At 40.5% G+C, this 25395-nt stretch overlaps 2 protein-coding genes and 1 long non-coding RNA gene across 10 annotated transcripts in view; 1 reads left to right on the top strand and 2 right to left on the bottom strand.

Moving 5' to 3' along the window:
- The window catches only part of LOC125641069 (uncharacterized), a 6665-nt gene extending 3503 nt beyond the window's left edge, over nt 1–3162 (bottom strand). The window contains exons 1-2 of the long non-coding RNA XR_007357983.2: nt 3051–3162; nt 982–1081 (exon numbers count right to left, since the gene is read on the bottom strand). This is a non-coding gene — a long non-coding RNA (uncharacterized LOC125641069). The remainder of the gene's footprint in view (nt 1–981; nt 1082–3050) is intronic.
- On the top strand, nt 2589–17910 carry GLRX2 (glutaredoxin 2). Of its 5 annotated transcripts, none has more exons than XM_048860412.2 (5): nt 2589–2696; nt 4054–4117; nt 5924–6100; nt 13760–13848; nt 17774–17910. In XM_048860412.2, exons 2-5 carry the CDS (start codon nt 4055–4057, stop codon nt 17901–17903), a joined length of 459 nt encoding a protein of 152 aa, XP_048716369.1. In that variant the 5' UTR covers nt 2589–2696; nt 4054; the 3' UTR covers nt 17904–17910. The 5 variants fall into 5 exon arrangements, with proteins under 5 accessions (XP_048716369.1, XP_048716367.1, XP_048716372.1 ...); XM_048860410.2 differs by lacking the exon at nt 2589–2696 and adding an exon at nt 2879–3017; XM_048860414.2 differs by lacking the exon at nt 2589–2696 and adding an exon at nt 3093–3170.
- RO60 (Ro60, Y RNA binding protein) overlaps nt 14242–25395 on the bottom strand; it is a 34555-nt gene continuing 23401 nt past the window's right edge. For all 4 annotated transcript variants that reach the window (XM_048860399.2, XM_048860400.2, XM_048860398.2 and 1 more), the window contains one exon: nt 14242–25395. In XM_048860399.2, coding sequence (XP_048716356.1) covers nt 25243–25395 — 153 coding nt within the window. In that variant the 3' untranslated portion in view covers nt 14242–25242.

Here is a 25395-nt window from a genome sequence, read left to right as displayed (position 1 = left end):
AGTTGACAAAAGGCGGGAATCCTATGAAGCCCGAAATCAATCTAGTGGCCCAATGGGTCAAGGATGCGTGGGAGTCCATTTCCTCGGAAATGATAGAAAAATCATTTAGGAAATGCTGTATCAGCAATGCGCTCGACAGGTCAGAAGACGATGCCATATTTGATGACGACACAATAGAGGCTGATGATGAGAAGGAATCTGAGGCTGAAGATGACACTGCCGACATCTATGATGAAAATGCCGGTGCAGCTGTCACTGAAGCCGAGTTTAATTAACTGTTTGGTGAATCGGAGACTGATTCGGACTTTGAAGGATTTTAAGATTTTTAAATAAGTACCTTAGACCAATATGAGACTTTAAAATCAGTAAATGGATATTTAAAACATTGACTGTAATTTTGAAGGTGAATACATATTTGTTCAGTTATTATTATAAGGACAACAGGTTTTTTGTTAGAATACATTAAAATAATTCTAGTGTTAGTACGAGAGACTGCTGAATTGGAATTAATTTGCAAACTGGATACAATTAACTTAGGCTTGAATAGAGACTGGGAGTAGATGTGTCATTACACAAAGTAAAACTATTTCCCCATGTTTATTTCCCCCACTCCCCACTGTTCCTCGGACGTTCCTGTTAACTGCTGGAAATGGCCCACCTTGATTATCACTACAAAAGATTTTCTCCCCCCCTTTCCCCCCCGCTCTCCTGCTGGTAATAGCTCATCTTAAGTGATCACTCTCCTTACAGTGTGTATGATAACACCCATTTTTTCATGTTCTGTGTGTATATAAATCTCCTCACTATATTTTCCACTGAATGCATCTGATTAAGTGAGCTGTAGCTCATGAAAGCTTATGCTCAAATAAATTGGTTAGTCTCTAAGGTGCCACTAGTACTCCTTTTCTTTTTTTAAAACAAAGATGTACTGGTCAGACAACATGGACTCAAGTGCCACCAATAGGCAGATGACACACCTACCTATCCTTTACCATATATGACCACACCACTGCCAACAAGCTGGCCCAGTCTTGAATGAGATCAGCTCATGGATGAACAGCAGGGAGAAGTTTAGCTGAACCTGAGCAAGAGAGAGAGAGAGGATGCTGGTGGCCAGAGGAAAGCCCTTTGAAAAGTTTGCAAACACAATGCAGTCTCCTTTGGCTGAAGGTACACACCCAAAATTGCTCAATTCAGTCTGTAGTTAAGAAGTAATCTTGGATTTCTTGCTGATGCTAAGCTCTCACACAGAAGTATCTGAGAGTGACTCATTCTATCATCTCCAATTGCTAGAAGATGATGTCCCATGTTGGTCAATGATGACCTGGCCTCAGTTATTCATTCCTTCATCAGCTGAACTACAGAATGTGATATACCTGGACATGAAGTCTTCAGCACTCAGGAAACTCCAACTAGTATACACCACTGCACCATGTCTTCTCAGCAAGATAGGCTGCTGCAAGCATCTCATACCTCTCCTCTCTAAATTGGCTTCCCATAGAATACCAAATAAAGTTCAAGGCCTGATTTTCAAAGCATGACATGGCCTGAGCCCAGAATATCTAAAAGACCCCTTCAGCGCCAGGGAGAAGAGTGCTGACAACTTGCTCTTGTGGCTCTATAAATAACAGGGGTAAAACTTCATGCAAGAAACAGAACTTTACCAGTGTCCGGGTATGTCTACACTAGAAACTTAAATTGACCTATATTAGGTCAGTTTACAGTCACCACATTAATTACTGTGGTGGTGTATGTCCACACTACCCTCCTTGGTTCGGTGGTGTGCGCTCTCACAGGGAACGCTGCCACCAACCCAAGAGAGGCAGCGCAGGGTGCTGAGAGATCTCTTGGCTCTGCTGGCAGCTCCCTGGTTTCCGGGCAGGATCCCGGGTTCCGGGCAGGCTGCCTCCTCCCTCTGCTCCCTGTTCCTGGCCAGGAGCTGTGCAGCTGGGGCTTCTCCCTTCCCCATTCCATGCCAGGAGCTGGGGGAAGCCATCCAGGGCTTCTCCCCTCCCCATTCCCCACTGGGAGCCAGGGAAAGCCACCTGGGGCTTCTTGCCTTCGGGGAGTGGGCTCCCCATGCCTGGCTTCTTGCGCTTGGTCCTAGCTGGGAGCGGGGAAGGGTGGGGGGAAGCTGTGTGGGCTTCTTACCCTGGCTCCATTCTCTCCGGGCTTCCAGGGGAGCAGGGGGCAGCTGAGCTCTAGTTGCCTGGCTTTCTTGTTAGTTTCAGGGCTCCTGCCCTGAACTTGACAAGACAGCCAACAGCCAATGAAAGGGATGCAGTGTCTGCAGTGATACACCTAACTACACAGACATAAGTCTAATGCCTCTGGTGGCGGTGGATTTATGATGTTGGTGTAGTAGGCACTTACATCAGCGGGAGCAAGGCTGTCATGTAGACATAACTAGGTCGAGGCAAGCTGCCTTATGTGGACCTTGCTGTGTAGTGAAACCAACCCTAAGACAGTGGAATTAACTCCCCCAAGAACCATCACAAACCTCGCCACCTTCTGCTCCCTGGGCCAAGGCGTTTCTCTGACACCAATACCTAAGAATGTGGGTTAACACCTAACTAACCCCTCCCAAAACAAGCCACTGCACTGTGCCCACCTCTCCCCCAGGGTACAGGAGAGCGCAACCGCGGGCCGACAGATGTGCCTCCCGTCGCTTAATGCAGTAGCAGAAGGCGGCTGAGGTACCATGGCCAGGGAGAGGGACATGTTGGGGGGCGGGTTGTGGATGAAGGAGGTTGGGGGAGCCCAACAAAGGGCTGCCAGGAGCGGCGCAGGGACTGCTCTCCCGGGCCAGCGCTGTGGGATCGGGGCTGCAGCGGGCGGGGCGGTCCCTGGGCTCCGAGGGACGCTGCGCCTGCCGCGGGGACTGGGGGCCGCGCGAGACGCGGGCAGGCAGCGCGGCGGGCAGCCCAGCTCGCGCAGGAGGCGGCCGGGCTCCTCCCCCGGCCCGGCGAGCTCATGGCCTTGTGGGGAGCCCTGCGCGCCGCCGGCAGCCGGCTCAGGTCCGTGCGGCGGGGTCGGGGCCTCGCACCCACCTGAGTCCCCGGGGAAGGGCGGTCCTGGCCCCGCCCCCCCGTGCGGTCGCCCGCTTGCACCGTGCCCGCTGCGGACTGCCCCACTGTCACCGACCCCGTGGGGTCGCCGCCGAGCAGGGGGTGCGGCCCGCTCCCAGCCTCGCCGCCCATCGGGGCAGGGCAGGCCGTGCGCTGGTGCCGAGCCGCGCTCAGGATCCGCTCCCCTGGTGCTGGGCACTCCTAGCCCGGCAGGGAGCGAGCCAGGCCGGCTGAGCCTGCCAGCAGCTGGTCCGCCGGCTGCCGACCCCCCCACGGGGTCTGCCTGCCCCACGGCTCTCAGCAGCTCCGCCACATCTGGGCAGATAAAACAGCCGAGCCCAAGGCAAATGGGGGACATGCCCCCCCAACCGCCCGGGCATACCAGTACCGGTCTGGTCTCCTCTAGGACTAGGAGAGTTACACTGGTATAGTAAACTGGGGGAGGGAGATTGAGTGGTGTTGGTGTGTTAAGGATAAAGTTACACCGCTCTAATCCCTAGCACGCAAACTAGGACCACTGCAACTGCATCCTGGCTAGGGTGGGTTTGCCGCTTTAATTACACCAGCATAATTAAATAAGCAAAGCATTCTAATGTAGATAATCCCTTCGTTAGGTGGCATTTTAAAAAGGAATGTTTCTGTAATTCACTTCAAACTAATGGCTGCCCTGCAATGCCAAACCCTGCAGAGACAAGATCTTGGGAAACCAGTGGGTTTCTGATGTATGATAGACTGAGTCAAGCTGTCTCTGTTCTGGGCACTTTGCCGATATGTAAAAATGGACAGTTTTTGCCTCCAAGAACTTTCAGTCTTGAACTAGACCTTAGTAATTAGAGTTTAAAGAAACCAACATATAATAGGTTGAGGGTAGTGAAGTTGTTTTGACAGAAATCCTTAGTATCATATTTAAAATAACCTGAGGAGAACCATAAAAATGAGTGTTTTTCAAAAAGAGGTTTTATACTTCTAACATTTTTGTTTTTAGAATGGGAAATAATCCATCTACTTCAATGGGATTGTCTAATGCTGCTACTGTGAACAAGATCCAGGTAAATAAAGGGGTCATTTATTATTCAGAAAGAATTATTATTTCTAGCCTTTGAAAAATGGATAGTAATTTACTAACTTTTTTTTCTAATCAGTACAAGGATTGTTTTTTTATGACATAAGTCTATAGAATCTGATCTGTAAACTTAGTCCAGTTAATAATGTATTATGCTTTTGAACTTCAGTTCTGCAATCTAATCCATGTGGGCAGACCCTTATACTTTCAGTGTCCTGTTTAAATCAGTTAAATTCAGCACTGGTGTCATTATTGAAAGATGATGTTAGGGGAGGGCTAAACCCTGTTAAACCTATTAATTAAGCAATATCTCGGGTTTAGCTCCAGTAAAGTAATAGTCTTACATTTCTGGAAAGAACTTTATCCTTTTATCCACATTCATCTTTTGACTACACAGCCTATCAGACCTGCATCATTTTTACCTTTAGGTGACTTATCACAGCCATCTTACCCACAGCTCTGTTATATTTTTGGGGATACTTGGAAGGGTCCATGCTGTCATGCCAGACCCCTACAGTGTTCTGTTCCTGGGGGTTTGTCATACCTTGTGTATGGTCTGTCTTAAAATCTCTTTGGAAGTGTCTTCCTTGGACCACCCTTGCATTTTATCACCCAAACAATATAAAATTACACATGCACATTATGTTAAAAATACATTATTAAGGTTGCAAAATCAAGAACTCAAGTCAGGAAACATCAGAATTAAGGTAGCCTGCCCCTCTAACTGTTGAGTGTCTTTTGGAGGAGAATGCACTTTAGTGGTCCCTTGTGCCCATTACCCCCCCTCAAGTAGGGGCCCCTTCTCATCCATCTTTTACAATTTGTCCCTGTGCCAGTCCTCTCTCTTCCACGCTCCTGGCTTCTCATCCCTCGCCCTTTCTCCTCACCCACCCAGTCTCTACTCCTCAGGCTTCTCATCCAAGTTCTACTCTCCTTGTCCCACCAGGCCTAGTTTCCCCTCCAGCTCTTTGTGCTAGTCTTCTTGCCTTGCTTCATGGGTTATAAGGCCAGAAGGAGCCATTGTGAACAGTTAGAATGATCTCCAAATAACACAGGCCATAAAATATCCCTGAATTAAATTCTTGTTTGAACTTTTAGAAGGGTATCCAGTGATGGAGAAACTACCACAGCCCTTGGTAACTTGTTCCAGTGGTTAATTACCCTTGCTGTTAAAAATGTATGCCTCACAGAGGTAAAATAACACCTCTACTCATATTCACTATTCCTCTGATTCATCCAAGAATTGTATTAGCCCTTTTGGCCCCAGTGTCTCACTAGGTGCCAGAGTTGAGCGGATTATCCACCACCCCCAATCCTTTTCAGACTCTCCTCTTCCCAGGATAGAGTCCCCCGTACTGTAAGTACAGCCTACATTCTTTGTTTCTAGATATGAACTTCACATTTGGCCATTTCAAAACACACATTGTTTGCTTATGCCCAGCTTACAGAGTGATCATGATAGCTCTTTAACAGTGATCTATCCTCTTCATTATTTACCACTTCCCCAATCTTTGTGGCTCTTGCAAGCTTAATCAGTAATGATATTTTGTTTTCTTCCAGCTCATTGATAAAAAATGTTAAACAACATAGGGTCAAGAACTAATCCTTGTGGGACCCCACTGGAAACACCTATTTATAACTTTTGGTAGTTGTTACCATAATGAAAAGACAAAACATATTGCCTTTGTCAAAGTCTTTATCTGTAAGAATGTGATAAATTAATTAAGTAAATTAGTACCCATGTGCAGAATACATTGACTCAACCTTTTTTTTAAAAAAAAAAAAAATACAGGAAACCATTTCGGACAACTGTGTAGTGATTTTCTCTAAAACAACATGCACCTACTGCAAAATGGCAAAGAAACTGTTCCAGGATATGAATGTAAATTACACAGCAATAGAACTAGACATGTATGAAAATGGAAGCCAGTTTCAAGACATTCTTCATCAAATGACTGGCGGCAGGACAGTGAGTACATCTTTTCAGCTGTAGTAACTAAAATAGATGGGGGCTAATTCACTGAAGCACTAGCTCACCAACTGTGACCTCATCAGATCTTGTGTGCTCGCTGCATTGAACCTTATACATGAGCTACTAAGTAACACACAAGGTGCTTCAGGAAGCTGTAGTAAAGATTCTGTAAGGTATCTCACATTCCTCATGGTACTGACATACCACTCCAAAGTTATGATAGTTACTGTACTGCTCCTCCTGCTGTCTTTCAGATGAGATTTTAAACAAAGGTCACATCAAAGACACAAAATTGAAATTCATCAGGAACGCTTTTTGCTTGGGTAAAAGTGTTAGCCCCAGTATCCTAGCAACTTTGGGAATTACATTCTGTCTTTGTAACAAGTCCCTGTAACTTCATTTGAATCAAGTGTTTTTTCACTGCATGTTCTAAACCCATGTGCAAATGATATATCTTACTTTTAAGGAGAAGGTGCAGTGATGCCTCTGTTTAATGTAAAGCATCTCGGGACCTCTTTTATAGAAAGTTATTATGGAAATGTAAGACTGTCCACTAATATGGTGCATCAAATAGGAATGCTAAGCTTTTACGTACGTGCTAAGTTTATGTGGCACTGTGGCAGCATGCATAATCACACTTGGTTTTTATCCTCCCTCCAACAAAATAACGAATGTAATTTTCATATACTTAACAGGTTCCAAGAGTGTTTATTAATGGGGCTTTTATCGGAGGTGCTACGGATACTCAAAGGCTTCACCAGCAAGGCAAGCTGCTTCCATTAGTTCATCAATGTCAAATGAGAAGAGCGAAAAATTCTGATCTGCCATGTGGCCTACCATAGCCTTAGTTACGAAAGTGCCCCTAATCTAGATGTTGGATACCTAATATCCATCTTTAGGCTTCTAAATAAATGGCCTGACTTTCAGAGGTGCTGAGAACCCACAAGGTCTAAAATTAGGCCATTTGTTTGGGGGCCTAACTCTGAATTTAGGTGCCAGTTGTTAAGCACCCAAACTTGAAAATGTAGGCCTATGTGTGCAGCATGGTCTACTAACCTAACTAGGGTTTGGAGCGAGTAAATCGTCAATTTGAAATCATTTATCTAACACAGACATTACGGCCTTGGGCAATACTTAAACCCTCCTTGCCTCAGCTTCACCGTTCATAAAATGGAAGTAAAAACAATTACCTACCTCACATAGCTTTTGTGCGGATTAGCTAATATTTTTGTTACAGTGCTTTGGAGACATAAAGGACATGTTTTAAATATGTTAAAGTGCTACACGAGGTTCTGTGAAATAGGTGACAAACACAACTAGTGAAAACTTGCACTGCTTATCACCTTCAAGACATTGTAGTATCCTATTGATTGTAATGTGAGTTGGTTTGCTAAACTTTCTAGCTAATTTTACTGTAATTGTGTTGGAACAAAAGATGACAGTGCAATTTAGTGTTTCCTATAGAATCAAGTCAGTGCTAAAGATTGATTCTTCTTTGTTCAATTACGTACACGGAAGACACTAAAAAGAACCAGTTAATGTTTATTTATATGAAGTCTGCAGTTACTGAGATTTTAATTACATTTCTGCAAATGTAAACGCTCTGTTATTAAAGACAGTATCATGGTAAGCTACAGTAGTTGAGTTTTTCTTACAGTTCTGTATATACTCTCAAGTAACAGTTGGAAACTTACTTTTTTAAGCATAATGTTAAGTTCTAATCACTTTGAGACACTTAACAACCAGTCTGTTCTGTTTCATTAATGTAGTTACTACATCTGCTGCGAACTCCCCTGCCAATTTTAGTAGTTTTACAATTATTCTCTGTTTTTTTAAAATGTGGTGAAGGTCCAACATACATGGTAAAAGTGAATCTGACTATATACAAATATATAAGGTAAACAAAGCTTTGTCTAATCGTTCAGGCACTGTAATGTTACATGTAACTATAGTAAGTAGATTTTATATAGAAATATGATGTTCTATGTCCATCCGTGTTCAATTGTCTGTATGCAATACATATGTACTTTTAAAAATATAAGTTACATACTGACTCACAGTTCCTGTGTGTAACTTTGAAATAAGCGTTTTTTTTTCCCCTGGCTGTGCTTTCCACCTAACTTTTTCAGGCCCTGACATATCTCACAGCTATTTACTTACAACTTAGAAGTCAGCATGCAAGATTGGGGTGGTCTACCTCTGGTTCTGAGACAACCGCTCAGATGCCACATGTGCTGCCCCGAGCTTTTCCAGCAGTAGTGTGAAATTCACTTGTCATTTCCTCCACTCCCCTATCACATTCTGTCGAGAGAGCTAATACTTTGTTTGCTGCTTGGAAGAACTTTGCGCAGTCCTGGGGGACTGAAACAATCTGTCTTTAGTCAGGAAGACAACATTGCTTCAGTTTATTCAAATTCACCTCACAATCATATGGGCTAGAAACTTAAAAAAAAATAAAATAAAATAAAAATCTGAAAACAGATGGTTTAGGCCTCTTCAAGTGCCAGGAAAAGCCTCACTTATCAGTTGCAAGTAGATTTTAAGTCATGGGTTAAGTTTTGGCAGGGAACTGTTGGAGTAATACAAATACAGTAATTTAACTAGTGTTAATACTACTAACGCGTGGTAAAGGCACCACCATTGGGTTGTCAGAGCTCCTGCAGTTTAACGGTGCACACTAATCAGGTAAATGCATGGCTCACATAAGTGTTGTTATGGTACAGAAGTTACTTGCAGAGGAGAGGCTTTCAGACATATGAATAATAAAAACAGCCTGGGAAGCTATGTAGTCCCTATGCACAATATTATAGGTCAAACATTGCAAATTCTGTACTAATAGCTAGAACAGTATAAGATGCTATACTGTTACAATTAATTAAAACAGGGCAGATAGATGGTCAAAGGAATTTTCTGAGTTGAACAGTTGGTCATAATGTTGTCACGGGGATAAGACAGTGAACTGGGACTCACCCTTGCTTTATTTTTGGCTGGGCCACTTAAGTATGTGACATGGGGCAAATCACTTCACCTCTCAACTCATCTGTAAAACGGGGACAGTTATAGTTACTTTACTCTGTAAGGTGCTTTGAGATCTTTGGGTAACAAGCACTGTGTAACAGCTAATTAGAGTAAATCTGCTATATTTCTGCTATGCTTCATTCCTTTCCCTTTCAGTTCTCTATTTGTCAGCCCACTTCTCCCTCAACTGTATGGTTCTGAACATTTCCCTGCTGTAGTGTGACAGACTCATCCTGCATCTTATACACCAGCAGTTACATTGCAGCAGCGTAGTAGACACAGCGTGAGATACTCTTAAAGCTTCATCTTAGTATAAAACGGCACAGCTGTTGCAGAAAAGAGCATTTTTTTTAAAAAAAAACCTCCCTTGGTTACTACTATCATGCATATCTGCCTTGTTACATAGATATCAGTCTTATAGCGGCTAGCTATCTTAAAGCTTGGTGCTAAATTGGCATGGGAGGGAGGAGCTGTTAAACATAAAGGATGCCTTTTAAAAAAAAAGGTTAAAAAAATTAGGTGTATCAAGTTTAGTTTTCCTTGGCTTTGTTATAAAACAGTATTGATGCTCTGACCCCCCACAAGCTTTCCCTAGCACTTCAGGAGGCCTTTAATTGAAGGCTATGTCAGATTTTTTTTAACCAAGACATCCTTTTTTCTGTCAATTAAGCATTGGAATTAAATAGGGTTTAACAAAAGTTCTGAACAGACACAAAATCCCTTCCCCTCTTAAATGCTCCACTTCCAGTCTCAATCTCATGTTTCATGTGTTCTTCAAATCACCACACATTCTATGAGGATGGACCCACCCTGAATGACTAAAGCTAAACTAAGTCAAGCAAAATTTTAAGGACAAAATCCTGCCTTTATACATCATAAAAAGAACCCAAGACCAATTTATTATTCTTTACAGATCATGATTAAGGTTGATTGTGGGAAGAGGGAAAAGTATGTATGTTAAATGTATTTCTATTTTTAAAACCCCCCAACTTTTCAGTGTTTTAAAAATTCTATTTTCAAGTTTTCCCTCTCTTCCAGTTTGTTGATACGTATCCACCTTACCTAGATGTTTAGTTAAGCTCTGCAAATCAAAAGGAGGCCACATACAACTTACTAAACTCTGTACCTAAGATGTACCTCACAAAGCTGGCATTATTTCATTTGCATCAATTCTCCAGTCCTCCACAGAGCTTCTGGTGCTGCTAAGGCTTCTCCTGAGATCTCCAACTGCCTGTAGCATGTGGCGAGGTTCTTGCAGCTGTCTGAGCAGGAACATCACTCCTGGTCAGTCTTATGTTCTCTCTGAATTTGAAGAGCAACTAGCAAAAGACTCAAAAACTAACACCATCTTTTTTACGGGCATCAGAAGCAAGAAGCCTGCCAAACAATGAGTGGGGCCACTGGACAATCAAGGTGCTAAAGCAGCACTCAAGAAAGAAAAGGCCATTGTGGAGAAGCTAAATGAATTTTTTGCATTGGTCTTCACTGCCCAAGATGGGAGGGAGACTTCCCACACCTGAGTCATTCTTTTAAAGTGACAAATCTGAGGAACTGTCCTATATTGAGGTGTCAATGGATGAGGTTTTTGGAGCAAATTGATAAACAGAAATAAGTCACCAAGACCAGATGATATTCACCCAAGAGTTCTGAAGGAACTCAAATACAAAATTGCAGAACTACTAATTGTGGTATGTAAGCTATCACTTAAATCAGCTTCTGTACCAGATGACTGGAAGATAGCTAATATTATGCCAATTTATAAAAAAAGCTCCAGAGGCGATCTTGGCAATTACAGCCCAGTAAGCCAGTTTCAGTACCAGGCAAATTCATTGAATCTATAGTATTAGTAAAGAACAAAATTACCAGACACATAGATGAACATGATTTTTGGGGAAGAGTCAGCATGGCTTTTGTAAAGGGAAATCATGCCTCAATAATCTATTAGAATTCTTTGAAGGGGTGGGGTCAACAAACATGTGGACAAGGGGGAATCCAGTGGATATAGTGTACTTAGTTTTTCAGAAGGCCTTTAACAAGAGCCTTTGGTGAGGGACATTAAGCAGTCATGGGATAAGAAGGAAGATCCTCATGGATCAGTAACTGGTTAAAAGACAGAAAACAAAGGGTAGGAATAAATGATCACTTTTCAGAATGGAAAGAGATAAATAACTATCCCCCCGCCCCAGGGATCTATACTGGAACCAGTGCTATTGAACATGTTCATAAATATTCTGGAAAAAGGGATAAACAAGGAGGTGGCAAAGTTTGCAGATGATACAAAATTACTCAAGAACGTTAAGTCCAAAGTAGACTGCAAAGAGTTACAAGGGTTTCATAACACTGGCTGACTGGGGAACAAAATAGGAGATGAAATTTTGTATTGATAAATGCAAAGTAATGCATATTAAAAATATAATCCCTACTATACATTCAAAATGATGGGAGTCTAAATTAGCTGTTATCCCTCAAGAAAGATCTTGGAGTCGTGGATAGCTCTCAGAAAACATCTGCTCCGTAGGCAGCTGCAGTTAAAAGAGCTAATAGAATATCAGGAAAGGGACAGATAATAAGACAATAAATATCATAATGCCACTCTATAAATCCATGGTACGCCCAAACCTTGAATACTGTGCCATTTTGGTCGCCCCATCTCTAAAAAGGTATATTGGAAATGGAGACAAGGTACAGAGAAGGGCAACAAAAATTATTAAGGGTATGGAACAGCTTCCACATGAGGAAAGATTAAAAGGATTAGGACTATTCAGCTTGGAAAAGAGACAATGGAGGGGGGATATGATGGAGGTCTATAAAATCATGAATGGTGTGGAGAAAGTGAAAGTGTTATTTATCCCTTCACATAACACAAGAACTAGGTGTCACACAATGAAATTAATAGGCAACAGGTTTAAAACAAGGGAAGTACTTCTTCATGCAACACATAGTGAACCTGTGGAACTTGTTGCCAGGGGATGTTGTGAAGATGAAAACTACACCTGGATTCAAAACAGACTTAGATAGGTTCATGAAGGATAAGTCAATCAATGGCTATTAGCCAAGATGGTGAGTGATGCAACTCTATGCTCTTGGTGTCCCTAAGTTTCTGACTGCCACATGCTGGGACTGGATGATGAGATGGATCACCCGATGATTCCCTGTTCATTCCCTTTGAGGCATCTGGCATTGGCCACTATCGGGATACTGGGATAGATGGACCATTGGTCTGACTCTTAATGGCTATTCTTGTATTCTTATGTAGAGGGGCTAGCACACAACCGTGGTGGTCCTGCCCCTTGTGGCTCCCCTTCCTTCTCCTCAGACCTGGATAGACCCTTACTTGTCCTGTGGGAGTTAGGTATCATTAACTGGTACTTCTCCCTCCCTTGGGCTTGGGAATAGAAAGGATAAGAAATTTATGAAGCAGTTCCAACAGAACTAATCCAATGCTTCAAGCTAATGTGGAACAAGGGTGTTCACGTGTAGAGTTGATCAGGAATAGCTATTTTGGAATAACTGTCCATGTTGACTAGCCTTTATTCCAGAAGTGTCCACATGAGGAACCATTCCAGAATGGCTGTTGCAGAATAGCTATCCCAGGCAAATTCCCCATATAGACAAGCCCTAAATAATTTCACTCAGAACTAGTGAAACAAATTTGGAGTTGGTAGGCTAACTTGTTGTGGTTTATCTGGGTCAATTTCAAAAAAATTGAAATCTTTAAATCCCATCTCAAAGGTCATGACTGATTAACTTGAAATTTCCATCCATAAACTCTGCTTCAGAAATTTGGGATAGATATGCTATGACTGAAGTTGAGATCAAAAGTGAATTACTTGCTTAAGTATGGGGAGACTACTGTCAATGGAAGCTTGGCAGTGGCTTCCAATGAAGGATTTCAAAGTGGTGTATAAACACTAGTGATATAGCCTCACAATATCCCTATATGGTAGTCAAGTTACTAACTCTGTTTTAGAAAACTTAAGTGGGGGACAAAGCATTGCACTTCATGCTGGAAGCATGTAATTATTAAGCAAGTTCTATAACTAATATTCTGTATTGCACATTTCACACGTCAACCAAAAAGATGGGAGGCAGGTGTTTTTATGGGTATTGAATTAATGTGTTCTGTGTGCCTTAACTGAATTTTCATATTTCCAAATGCTCTGATTTCTTTAAAGTTTAACGTTAGTAGTGAAGTTCCTGGTTTGTAAATGTGTTAAAATAAATTTAAAAAATGACAACATTCTGGTCAGAAATGTTACCCAAAATCACCGATATGAACTTCCCCTTAAAATCTGTGTCTCAGAAGAAGTGAGCAGTTGTTCACATTGTTCAAGTTGGATGTTGTTCATGTTGACTGGATGTGTCAAACTTGATACATCATAGTGGTCAAGATTTTAAATATTTTCCTAGAGACCATTCTTCAAAGAAGCCGATCTGGGGCCTGTTAAGAGGGTTGTGTGCACATTCTGTTCAATTTCAGGTTGTTTTAATATGATTATCTTCTAAAGGTTTGGGGGCTCATATAACCCGCAAGAAATGTGGTTGCTTATTCAAATTTATGGAGGGCTCTCCACAAAGGTCTTCCATCTGCAACCAACTTCCCCTAATAGGGTGCTTATATCTGTAATTGTCTTCCAGGAAAGAAGTTCCAATGAATTGCTACCAGTCTCAAAAAATCTTACAAGACTAGGAAAGGGCTGTTTAAGTCCTCTGTTTACAGGAGATAGGTGAGTATGAGGCTGCTAACTTAATTGCTACTTCTGAGTTAAAGGAGATTTGGATTTTGCCTTCCTCCCTCATTTTTCTGTGTCCTGCTCCTCCATTATCTGGGCCACAAGATGTAAATCCAAGGCCTTGAGAAGATGGAATATACATTTTTATGAAATTAGAGGGCATGTGTGCTGGGCAAGTTATTGATACCTCTCTGTTTCTCCAATCTGTACTACAAAGGATCTGTTTTCCCAGCCCTGGCTGAGCAAACTACACACCATTTTCCAAATATAAAATCAAGATTACGGTTTCAGGATCTAGGCAGATTTTTGCTCACACCAAAATGCAGAGCCATGGGTTTGTTTAATATGACTTCACCACCATATGAAAATAAATAACTAAACAAAATATAGTCTGCTATTCATAGAGTTTATTTAGTACTCGTATCAAATTCTACAGTCATAATGCAGTTTATTAGCATTATTTCACTTGCAAGTAAACGTCTAAAAATAGTAATTTCAATATAATGTACATCTAAGGCCAGGATATTGGTAACAGCAAGACCCTGCAGTATTTGAGAAATGTTGTTAATATGCAAACAGGAAAGCATATCCTTTTCTTCCTCAAAATGGACCATTATACTGTTAAAGATGCACTATTCACAATAAAAAAGGCTTACGGCTGATCAATTATTATTAGTCATTATTTGTATTAAAGTGGTGCCCAGAGGTCTCACTTAGGATTGTGGCCCCAGACTGTACTGTACAAATTCACAGTAGGAGACAGTTCCTTCCCAAAGAGATGTAGCATCAAGTATCTCTTCAGAGCAGAGAATATGATTAGAAAGAGACCCGATGTAATTTAAGACCTGCATACTTATTCTCACAATACACTTTATCGCCCTGAACTTTTTAGGTTGCAATTAATTTTTCAGTTTAAATAATACGCCCTCTCCACAGTTTCTGAAAGGCATAGTGCATCTTTAACGTATAGAAAAGAGTTAATAAACACACTGATCCTGGATATATATTTTATTCTTATTATTGCAAAGTTTACTACATTTTACTAAATTCTTCACTGTCCTGGTAAGTTTTGATTTACAAGGAGACATCCATCAAATTAAACACACAAATTTATACCTCTCTCACTAATTTTGTACTAAATAAAAACTATTTTGTACAAATACTGGTAACAAAGATTTTTCTTCTTTTTTTCCCCTCTATGTAGATTACTTAGGTCTGTTAATTAAAAACAAGACCTCAGATGAAGACTAGTAAATCTTCCCAGAGTGTAAAAAAATAATAGCATGCAAAGGAATTTTCTCAAGACCTTACTTTTCATTTTGTTACCTGTAAATTTTTAAAAATCTTTCTAAAATACTAACCCTTTGAGTTCTATGCTCTAGTAATCTGAGGGAATTGTTTAAGGCAAAATTCCACTAATAGTTCAGGAAACACACTGAGTGCCTATAGATACTAATGAGTGCCCATTTACTAAATAAAGATGAATGTGTTAAGGTACTCAAATGGTTAATGTTGTCATTATTTACCAAATTAAGGCTCTTCCTTCCAAAGATCTTTTCTCAAATGAGTTTAGTTTTATTCTATAGAAAGTAGCACAAAGCCATATTTTTTATTTTAAAAAGTGAGGTTTCTACTCTAAAACAGGACTCTAAAATCTGCATTATGGGGAGGGAGAGTGTTCCACGTTTATTGTTTATCGATGACTTCAGATCAAAACTGTATAGCTTACAATTACACATTGTTTTTCTAATTGCTAGCCTGCAAATTCAATCTGGGAGCTGAGAGTTAAACACATACATCACCAATAAAAAAGATTCTGCAATAGGAACTCAGTTATGTTGATCATGATGTTTGAATCGAACAGAATCAAGGTTTCTCACCCAGACCAAACTCTGCATTGCTAAAATGTGTAATAAATTGGGGGAGGGAATTTACTGTAAATCAGTTAAGTATGCCTATAGAAATTTGAATACACCCCCACGTGCAAAACTACTGCATAAGAAAGTGACTTTTAAAACAATTATTTCAGTACCGTACTTTAAAATGAAAGTGTAGTAGAATAGTCATTTTATTTGTTATCTGTTGAGCTCAACTATTAAGAAGCTGGTAACATTTATTAGATCGTACCATTTATTATTATTTCTATTCATTATTTGTCAAATAATCATTTTTACATGTTCTTACCTTTAAGTGTTACCATATGTTTATTTAAACTTAAATTCAAAATGCAGAAATATCTGAAGGAAAAATGTCACAAAATTAGAAACTATAAACCCACATGTAACACACACACACACTTACAGGCATCATACCTCCTGCTGAGATTTGTTAAACTTAACCTCAATTTTAGGTATGACAAGCAGCACATATACCATCTTACTGACTTACCTTTTTCCCCATATTCCTCACTCATTCAATATTTTCAGTAATGCTGTATGCTATGCAATCTTATGGTACGGTAAAAACATGTAAAAACTTCTACCTATTACAAGAATAAGTCTGTTCAAACCATATCTTGACTGTACATATGTCTCTATAAAACCTTTGAAAATAGCTAGCATAAACCTGTAAAAATGATGAAATATTGTCAAATTAATTTAAAGCCTATACATGATAAAGAATCAATCTCCTTTCTCAAATTTCTGCCTACATTCTAGACACAAGAAAATTGCAGTAATGTTGCAAAGCTGCCTATCTATCCAGAATATTAATTTAATAGGTCCCTTTATTATGGAAATAATATAAACTCAATATATTTTAAAAAGAATAGAGAGCATGATCACTATATAAACTATAGAAAGAGAGACTTTAAAATTGTACAAGGTAATTTAAAATGATAATTTTCAAAAAATAAAGCCTATTAAATCATCATACGGGTAGGTGTTGGATTATCTTTGAGAATTATTTTCCAAAAAGAAAAAATAAGAAAAAAAATAAAAACCTGTTACTAACTTTCCATAATTGTTCTTAGAAATGTGTTGCTCATGTCCATTCCAATGTAGGTGTGCACATGCTGCATGCACCATCATCGGAAAGTTTTTCCCTCAGTGGTATCTGTCGGGTAGGCTCTGGTGCCCACTGGAGTCGCACCCTGATGGTGCAGTATATAGCATCCTGCCGACCCCTAATTTCCTTTTTGTCAGCTAACTCCGATACAGGGATAAAGCGGGCAGATTTTGGAATGGACATGAGCAACATATCTCAAACAACAACAGTTACGGATGGTTAGTAACCGTTTTTTCTTCAAGTGTTTGCTCATGTCCATTCTGATGTAGGTGACTCTGAAACAGTTGTGCAGGTGGAAGGTTTGGAGTTCATTGACACGCTGATTGTAGCGCTGCTCAGCTGAAGTCTGAGTCATCTCTAGCTTGTTAAGTGATAGGATAGTGTGTCATGAACATGTTTCAGAGTAGCAGCCGTGTTAGTCTGTATTCGCAAAAAGCAAAGGAGTACTTGTGGCACCTTAGAGACTAACCAATTTATTTGAGCATAAGCTTTCATGAGCTACAGGATGCATTGAGCTGTAGCTCACGAAAGCTTATGCTCAAATAAATTGGTTAGTCTCTAAGGTGCCACAAGTACTCCTTTGCTTTTTGTCATGAACATGTGGATCGACAACCATGTTGCCACTCTACAGATATCCTGGATTGACACTTGTGCCACACAAAACGCTATCCATGATGCTTGAGCTCTTGTAGAGTGGGCTGTCAACCTAAGAACTGGGACCTTTGCTAGGTCATATGTGTGGATACAGGTGATCCGTGATAAAGATTCTTTGGGGAGAGATTGGTCAGCTTTTCATTTTGTCCGTGATAGCTATTAACAGTTGGGTGGACTTTCTAAAGGGTTTGGTCCTCTCTGTAAAAAGCTGGTGCACGCTTCACATCCAGCAAGTGTAGTCTCTGTTTTTCCCTATTAGCATGTGTCTTCAGATAGAAGACTGGCAGAATGATATCCTGATTACTATGAAATTGCAAGACCACCTTTGGCAGGAAAGATGGGTGTGGCCACAGCAGTACCTTGTCCTTGAAGGAGACCATATATGGTGATTCTGAGGTAAGCGTTCATATCACAGAGACCCTTCTGGCAGAAGTAATGGCTACTAGGAAGGCCACCTTCTAAGACAGGTAAAGCAGGGAGAACATCGCCAGCAGCTCAAATGTAGGTCTGATCAGCCTCGACAGCACCAAGTTGATGTCCCACGGAGGCAGGGGCTGTCGTATGTGTGGATACAGTCGTTCCAGACCTTTAAAGAAAGAGCCACAGATTGCTTTGGAGAAGACCGATTGGCCATTCACCCGGGGTGAAACACAAAGATCGTGGGCAGATGAACCCTTATAGATGACACCATCAGACATTCCTGCTTTAAGTGGAGCAGGTAGTCCAGGATGAAGGACAGTGATAATTCCGTAGGCAAAACAGTTTTCTGTGTCGACCAGACCGATAACCGCTTCCACTTTTCCAGATATGTGGCCCTAGTAGAAGGCTTCCTACGCCTCAAGAACACCTTGCAAACTGGAGCTTCCAAGCCGTGAGGTAGCGGGATTTGAGGTTTGGGTGACGTAGGAGACTGTGATCTTGGGAGATCAAGTCTGGAAGCAGTGGCAAGCTGCCATTGCGTTGGTGGCCATGCAGCCAGCATCATGCCCTGGCCCATGTCTGCCTCCGGGTGTCGCCGAGCTGAGCCATGTCTGCTCCTGCGCAAAGCATTGGACTCTGCTTCCAAATCAGAGTCGGAAGATTTGCTTCTTGGAGACCAAGGTGGTGCCGACCAGTACTAGAAAGCGGTGCTGCGATGGAGGGGACCGGTGCCATGCCATCATTGCCAGCTTGCCCTTCGCTGGCGCCTGCCTTGGGTCCTCGGTGCTGGAGCTGCCACCAACAGTTCCTGGATGGCTGGGGAAGGCAGCATCAGGAGAGAAAGGACTCTCGCTGCCTCAGAAAATTCTGGCATAGATGGTAGAGCCAGGGCTATTGTGCTGCAGTAGCTTTCCCTGGGAAGGGAGTCCACTGGCACTGGACTCAACAACAAACTTTACAGGGCCGGAGTTGACGGTGTTGCATGCGCCATCGGTGCCTCAGAGTGGCCTGGCACAGGTCGCACCCTCACAGCATCCCTATTACTCGTGGAATTTGGGGTTGCAGAGCACCCCCGGTCCACCTTGTTTTGTTTCTTCTTTGGCATCGGTGACAGTGAGTAGTGCCAGGAGTCTGTTGCCAGTGTTGACTTGATTTCCATCAGGGACACATGGTGATGCTGGGAGTCCTGGGTCACCGGTGCAGAGTCCTTTCTTGGTGCCAGGAAAAGGGAACAGCACCCCGCCTCCCTCAGAGGGGCGAGGGCACTCCTCACCAACATCCAAGTACTTGGTGCCAATTCCACCTGAATTGGTGCTGAGGGGGGGACAAAGCACTGCCCCCATGACGAGGAACTTAAGTCTGTTGTCCCTGTCCTTTTTTGTCCTGGGCTTGAAGCTCCTGAAGATTCTGCATTGCTCCTGCATCCCCCAGACAACTACTGTGTGGGTCACTAACTGGCATCGGTTTGTGGCGCGCCGCGCACTGATTGAACCCCTGGGACTGAGGCAGCCCACTTGGGCCCAGGCGGCCTAACTCCACTAAGTGGGAAACATTTAATAACTATACTGCTTCTAAGTCCTAATTAACCACTAACAGTAGCTATTTACAACTATTTTATAGAAAAAGTCCACTGAGACGAAGCACTTGCAAGAGACCAGAGATGTTCCAGAGACTGTCACAGGCGGTAAGAAGGAACTGAAGGGGCAGTGGGTTGGTAGGTGTCCTATATACCCTGCCAAGAGGGCACAACTCTAGGGGGCACCAGAGCCAACACAACGGATGCCTCTAAGGAAAAACCTTTCCGGCGACAGTGTATGCGACACGCGCCCACCTACATTGGAATGGACATTAGCAAGCACTCGAAGAAGCAGATTTTATGTGCAATGATATATTTCCTGTATTTTACAAATCAGACTAGACGATCCCAATGGTGCCTCTTCTGGCTTTATAATTTATGAAAAATCTGATCTAGTTAGTTACAAATAACTTTTCCTACAATTTGTATGCTAAAGAAATGAAAATTATTTAAGTTTTAAAATATATAAGGCAAAAAATTGTAAATAAAAGGAATGCTCTGGTGTTAGTTGTTATTAATGAGGAAATACAGCATGCTCATCAACTTTACAAACCAACAACAATCTTACTATAGTGCAGAATGAGATCAGAAGCACAAGGCAAATTGTGAAGTTAAACAGAAGTAAAGATTAAAGACCAGAACAGAGATGGGGAAGAGAAAAAAAAACACGCCAGTATCAGTGGGAGAACAAATCGGCGCAAGGACAATAGATAGAACTGGCACAACTAATGCCCCAGCTTGGGGCAGGCAGCCAACTAGCTACATGATTAATAAGTGCAGTGTTTTTGCAATGGATAACAATGGTTAGCTGAAGAAGGTGCCTTTGTAGATCAAACATAGGTTAAAAAGAAAAAGTCTAGATTAATTTATATACATTTTAAACCAAGAATAATATAAGGTTTGTGCTGTATAGCCTTTTAAGGACACACTATTTTAGGGGCTTAAAGGAGTATAAAAATGTTGCTTCTTATTACTGATTATGTCATAATTACGACTGTCTACAAGCTAACTGACTTAATACGTGTTTTAAGCACAGAGTGGTTTTATGGCCAGTTACTTTACTGCTGTTTTATCAAACTGGCCCCATGACATTTGGAAGCTGAGTAGACTTATTTTTAGATTATCGTTTCCATTTTTAGGATTGTGGGTAAATGACACTCTTTCCTGTATTTAAAAAATACAAATGGATCTCAAATTCTCCTTCTTTATCGTAAGTCCAAATTTCTCAGTGTAAAACCCAATTCTTGACAACCTGTTAAGTTCCATTTTAATTAACTTCTCTATATTTTATATTTTGTTATTTTAAATTGTTTGATATATATAACATATATATAAATACACTAAAATGTAAATAAATAAGGTAAAAAGGGAGAGGGAATTTAAGGGCTGGTCTAGACTACTGTGGCAAGTCGACCCAAGTTACACTAGTTCAGTTATGTGAATAACATAACTGATGTCGACGTAGCTTAAGTCAACTTACCCCGGCATCTACACTGTGCTGGATCGACAGGAGAAGCTCTCCTGGCAACTTCCCTCTCTCTCCCGGCAACTGGGGAGCTGGAGTACCAGAATCGACTGGGGAATGCTCTGCAATCGATTTAGTGGGTCTTCAACAGACCGCTAAATCAACACTGCTGCATCGATTGCAGCAGAGCCAATCTACGGGTAAGTGTGGACATGGCCTAAGTGTTTTCAGGAAACACTTTCCCCCTGCCCCCAATTGTCTTTTTAAAGAGCTACCCAAATCGGGATCTTAAATCAGGTAGTTTTTTTGAAGTCCTAAATCCACATACATATTCTTCTAGCAATGAGTTTATAGTTTGGGCTCCGTTATCACTGCTCTGATCAAAAAAGTATCCTCTCACTTCTTTGAGGCAAACTCTTGGCATATAAAATCAATGAGCACTTGATCACCCTTTCTGAGTTTTACTTACATATTATGCTTCCAGTTCTCAAACCCCCCCACCCTTCTTTCTCAAAGCACAAGCCTGTCACCATTACATCCTTAAATATACACAATAGTTAGGTGTTATTCTCAGGTGTTAGGATAATGTTAAATATTTTTGAAATGCTTCCAAACTCCATTAGCCTCTTGCACAGCAGCACTATATATTACAAACCCGGCTATTACTAAGTGTTTTTCATTCTTTCAACAACCCACATACGTATTCTGTAGCTATCAATAACTCTAATGAAAATCTAGCATGTGGGTTCCTAGTGAAATGGAAATTGATTTGAAAGCCTCTTTATTCAGGCAGGTATCAGGAAATCAAATCACACCCCTAACTGGACTTTTCCCCACTGCAGACATTTGGAAATATTCGCTTTGAAAAACTGAACTTAATTTCAAACTCTCTCTTAAATTTCTCCTTTCTGTAATAAATCTCAGTGCACAATTATACTTTATTGTATTTTATCTAGAGCCAAATGGAAACAAAGTGTTCCACCAATGCAAACAATAACATTAACATGATAAAGTCATCTCTCCTCTTTGGTGAAAAGGTAATACAGTATATTTACCATTAATAATTTAATTCTGAATAAAGTTCAGCAATTATGCCTTTAATTCACACATTTTAATGGTATTTTTTTAATGTTACTGTAACTATTAGACTAGTTCTCACCCCCCCCCCCCCAAAACACACACACACCTCAACACTGCAATTTGCAAATTATCTTGACCTATTCATTCTGCAGACTAGAAACTGTTTGGTTACTGGATTTAAGACTAAAGAAGGAAACAACCATAGCAATCAGGTTATGCTCTATGCGTATGTTATGCTCTATGCTCCCAACCTTAGGGTTCAGAACCATATGCAAAAAGAGAATGTGAGTGGAAATACGTCTTCCAGACTTGTGGGACTTTAACACTGACAAGGTCAGTATTAGCGTACATGCTAAACTTCCAGCTCTCCCTCTCTGTACTCTAGAAATCTTCAAGGGGAGGCTTAGGCGACGGCAGCCCCTCTGTTTTGCCTCCCAACTCCTGCCAGAAGTAAGGCCTTTGCGGATCTCAAGCAATCTGCTATTGGGGAAAAGGACTCCTCTCTCTACCACTTCCATGGAAGGAAGGCACAAACCCTATTCATCCACTAATGGGAACATTTGGGGGGACAGCCCACATAGGGTACAATATAGTCCTATCAGTACAAACAAAACCAGTCAGAATGTAAAACTGTACCCTATTAGTATCTTTCAGTAGAGAGTAAGGTAAGTACTTAGGAGCATATTCCATACTCCATCTTTTCAATAATGGAGAGGATATGACTAGAAGTGGTACACAACTCTAACAGATGTACTTAATCTCCTGTAGACTGTACTGAATGTTTACCTTCACTCTGTTTATCTAGTTCAAGGATTTAGGTTTTCAACTGGGCTTATTTCAATGATTCAGTATTAGTGTAATTTTCCACTATTAATCTGTTAGTACCGTCATTAGTCCTATCAAATCCTTTTAATTATCATAGGTTTGTGCAAGAATTGCATAAGGTCATTTCATATTTTCTAAGTACACAGCTTCCTAATTTTCCAATCCATGTAATATTTATACTAAAACACTAGACTCTTATTACTTCCCAATAATAAACTACTTACAACACCTACCCAGTTTTCATTAACTTCTCTGGCTCAGGAGTAAACATTTTTATTAAATATTCAACTATTGTGTGATTTAGAAAATATTACTATATTTAAAAAGAAAAAACAAAACCCACTTTTAATATAAAAATAAGATGGGGGACCTGCCTCTTGAAATTCCTTTTACAAAGAAAGCAGTGGAGTTGCTTCTGGATGTTGTCACCTGAAAAAACTGTTAGTAGCCCCGCATTTTGAAAACTTTATTCTACTACTGCACTGTCACTTACCAACTATTAACTGAAAGAAGTTCCATTCACTTTGACTGAAAGCCACTACTCCATTACCACCAGTTCTTCAAAAGACAATTTTAAAAACAGCTCAAATGCTGTCTTCACTGTTCTAATTAATCCTTGAAGTAGGGCATAAATGGGTAGTATGATACCTTGAACATTAGTCTGACAAATTGAGGCAGTAAGCCTGGAGCATGCAGTCACCCATCTATATTTTAAATATTGTCAGAGTCTAAAATCTCCATCCTACAAACACTAACTTTGAACTTATTTTCTTTATACTTTAAACATATTGAATAAGGAGATATCAAGAGTTTATACATTGTTCAAATGTGAACACCTGCTTTATATCTCAAAGGATATTTTCAGTATAGCAACAGAAGTGTGATGTATTATTTACTATAATTAGCTTATTTTATAACTACAATCTTTTTCAAACAAATACCAAATTAATCTTGTAAAATAACCACAGCTAGCAGGACACTGACAGCCACATGCATACAATTTAGGGAAAGATGTAAAGTACTACTTAAAAACCTTAAAGATAAAACTTGTGTTCTTAATCTGTGACATTCTGAAGAGACCTTTTGATGGATAGATAGGATAGATAGAAAAAACACATTACTATTAATTCCTGCTCGAAAACAGAGTCAAGAAGTTATCTGTAGACACAACTTTCTCCCCTATGCCTTTTGTCCTCTTCTTTCTTTATTGTCATACAGAAGATTAAAACTCTCATTTCCAAAACACTGCTAAACAAGTAAGATTTTGAGTGTGTAGGGGACAGCTGTATAATGCAGAAAGATCACTGTAAGAATGTCACTACAAAGTAGAAGTAGTTTTGAAAACAGATTACTGATTGAATTTCTTTTTAAAACAAATGCTAAGAAGTGCTCTGCTTTTTTGGATGGTAAGATTTCTTCAAAAGAATGAGCAGATAATACAGAAATTAACAGCTAATTTTTTTCTGGTTATGATGACCAAAACTTAAGAGTCACACTAATTCAGACGTATCTGTTAATCTTCTTCATCGAAAAAGCACTTGAAACCTCAGCAAGCTATTACTTTGGAGGATGGGACTTGATTTTATGACTTCAGGGATCCTCTCTTTTGCCAAAAAGAGTTTGTAGAGATTTCTTACAAAACATACAAATTCTACAATAGTCTGCAGAAATTGCAATTTACAAAAACTGCCTTTCAATTTACCAAAAGTTACGTATTTTATTTTAGAAGATCCAGATAGTAATCTGTTCAGAAAAAGTCTGATTATCACAATTTAATCATATATTTCCACTTTTACTTTGTCAGTATAAAATTTGACAAGTAACTTTTACATTCCATCACAGTTACACGGTCTAGTGCACTCCAGAAAATAATTTCTCTTTTATAGATTTGAAACTGAACAATGGAAAAGGTTGAATCTTATTCTTCGCAAATACAAATATTAAAAAAAAACAAAACCAAAAACCGTGAGTAAACTGCTGTTAAATTGACACTATTTCAAAACAATAACACCATTTCCCTTTCCTGCCCAGACTCCCAATACCAGAAGTAACTCATCAATTTATTATTGAAGACAAAGGCATTGTACAGTGACAGAAAACCTTAGTATTGTTCAACTATTATAAATGAAATTAAATCAAACTGTGTAGCTACGTTTAGCAGGCTTTCCCATTGTTATTTTTAAACTACGTGCAACAGAAAAAAAAAAAAGTAATTTCTCATCTGCTTTTCCCTTTACAAAAAGGTATCATTTTGATACGTGCATCATGTGCCATATTTTAGTACAGTACATTTGGCTGGCAGTTCTCAGGGCAGAGTCTCTTGCCAGCAACGGACCCACTGTGAATAACAGGTGCTAACAGATTAAATCAAATCCAAAGTGAAGTTGCGAATGACATCGAGAGCTCCTGTGTCAAAGCCACATATATCCAACATGCCTCTATCATCTGGGTCTGCTATGGTAAAGCCATTTGATGTCATTCCACACACGATCAGTTTAGATGGAATACCCATTTT

This window comes from Caretta caretta, chromosome 8 (genome assembly GCF_965140235.1).
Source record: "Caretta caretta isolate rCarCar2 chromosome 8, rCarCar1.hap1, whole genome shotgun sequence".
Taxonomy (NCBI): Eukaryota; Metazoa; Chordata; order Testudines; family Cheloniidae; genus Caretta; species Caretta caretta.
The sequence above is the reverse complement of the archived record's forward strand: the minus strand, read 5'-3'. Positions and strand labels throughout refer to the sequence as shown.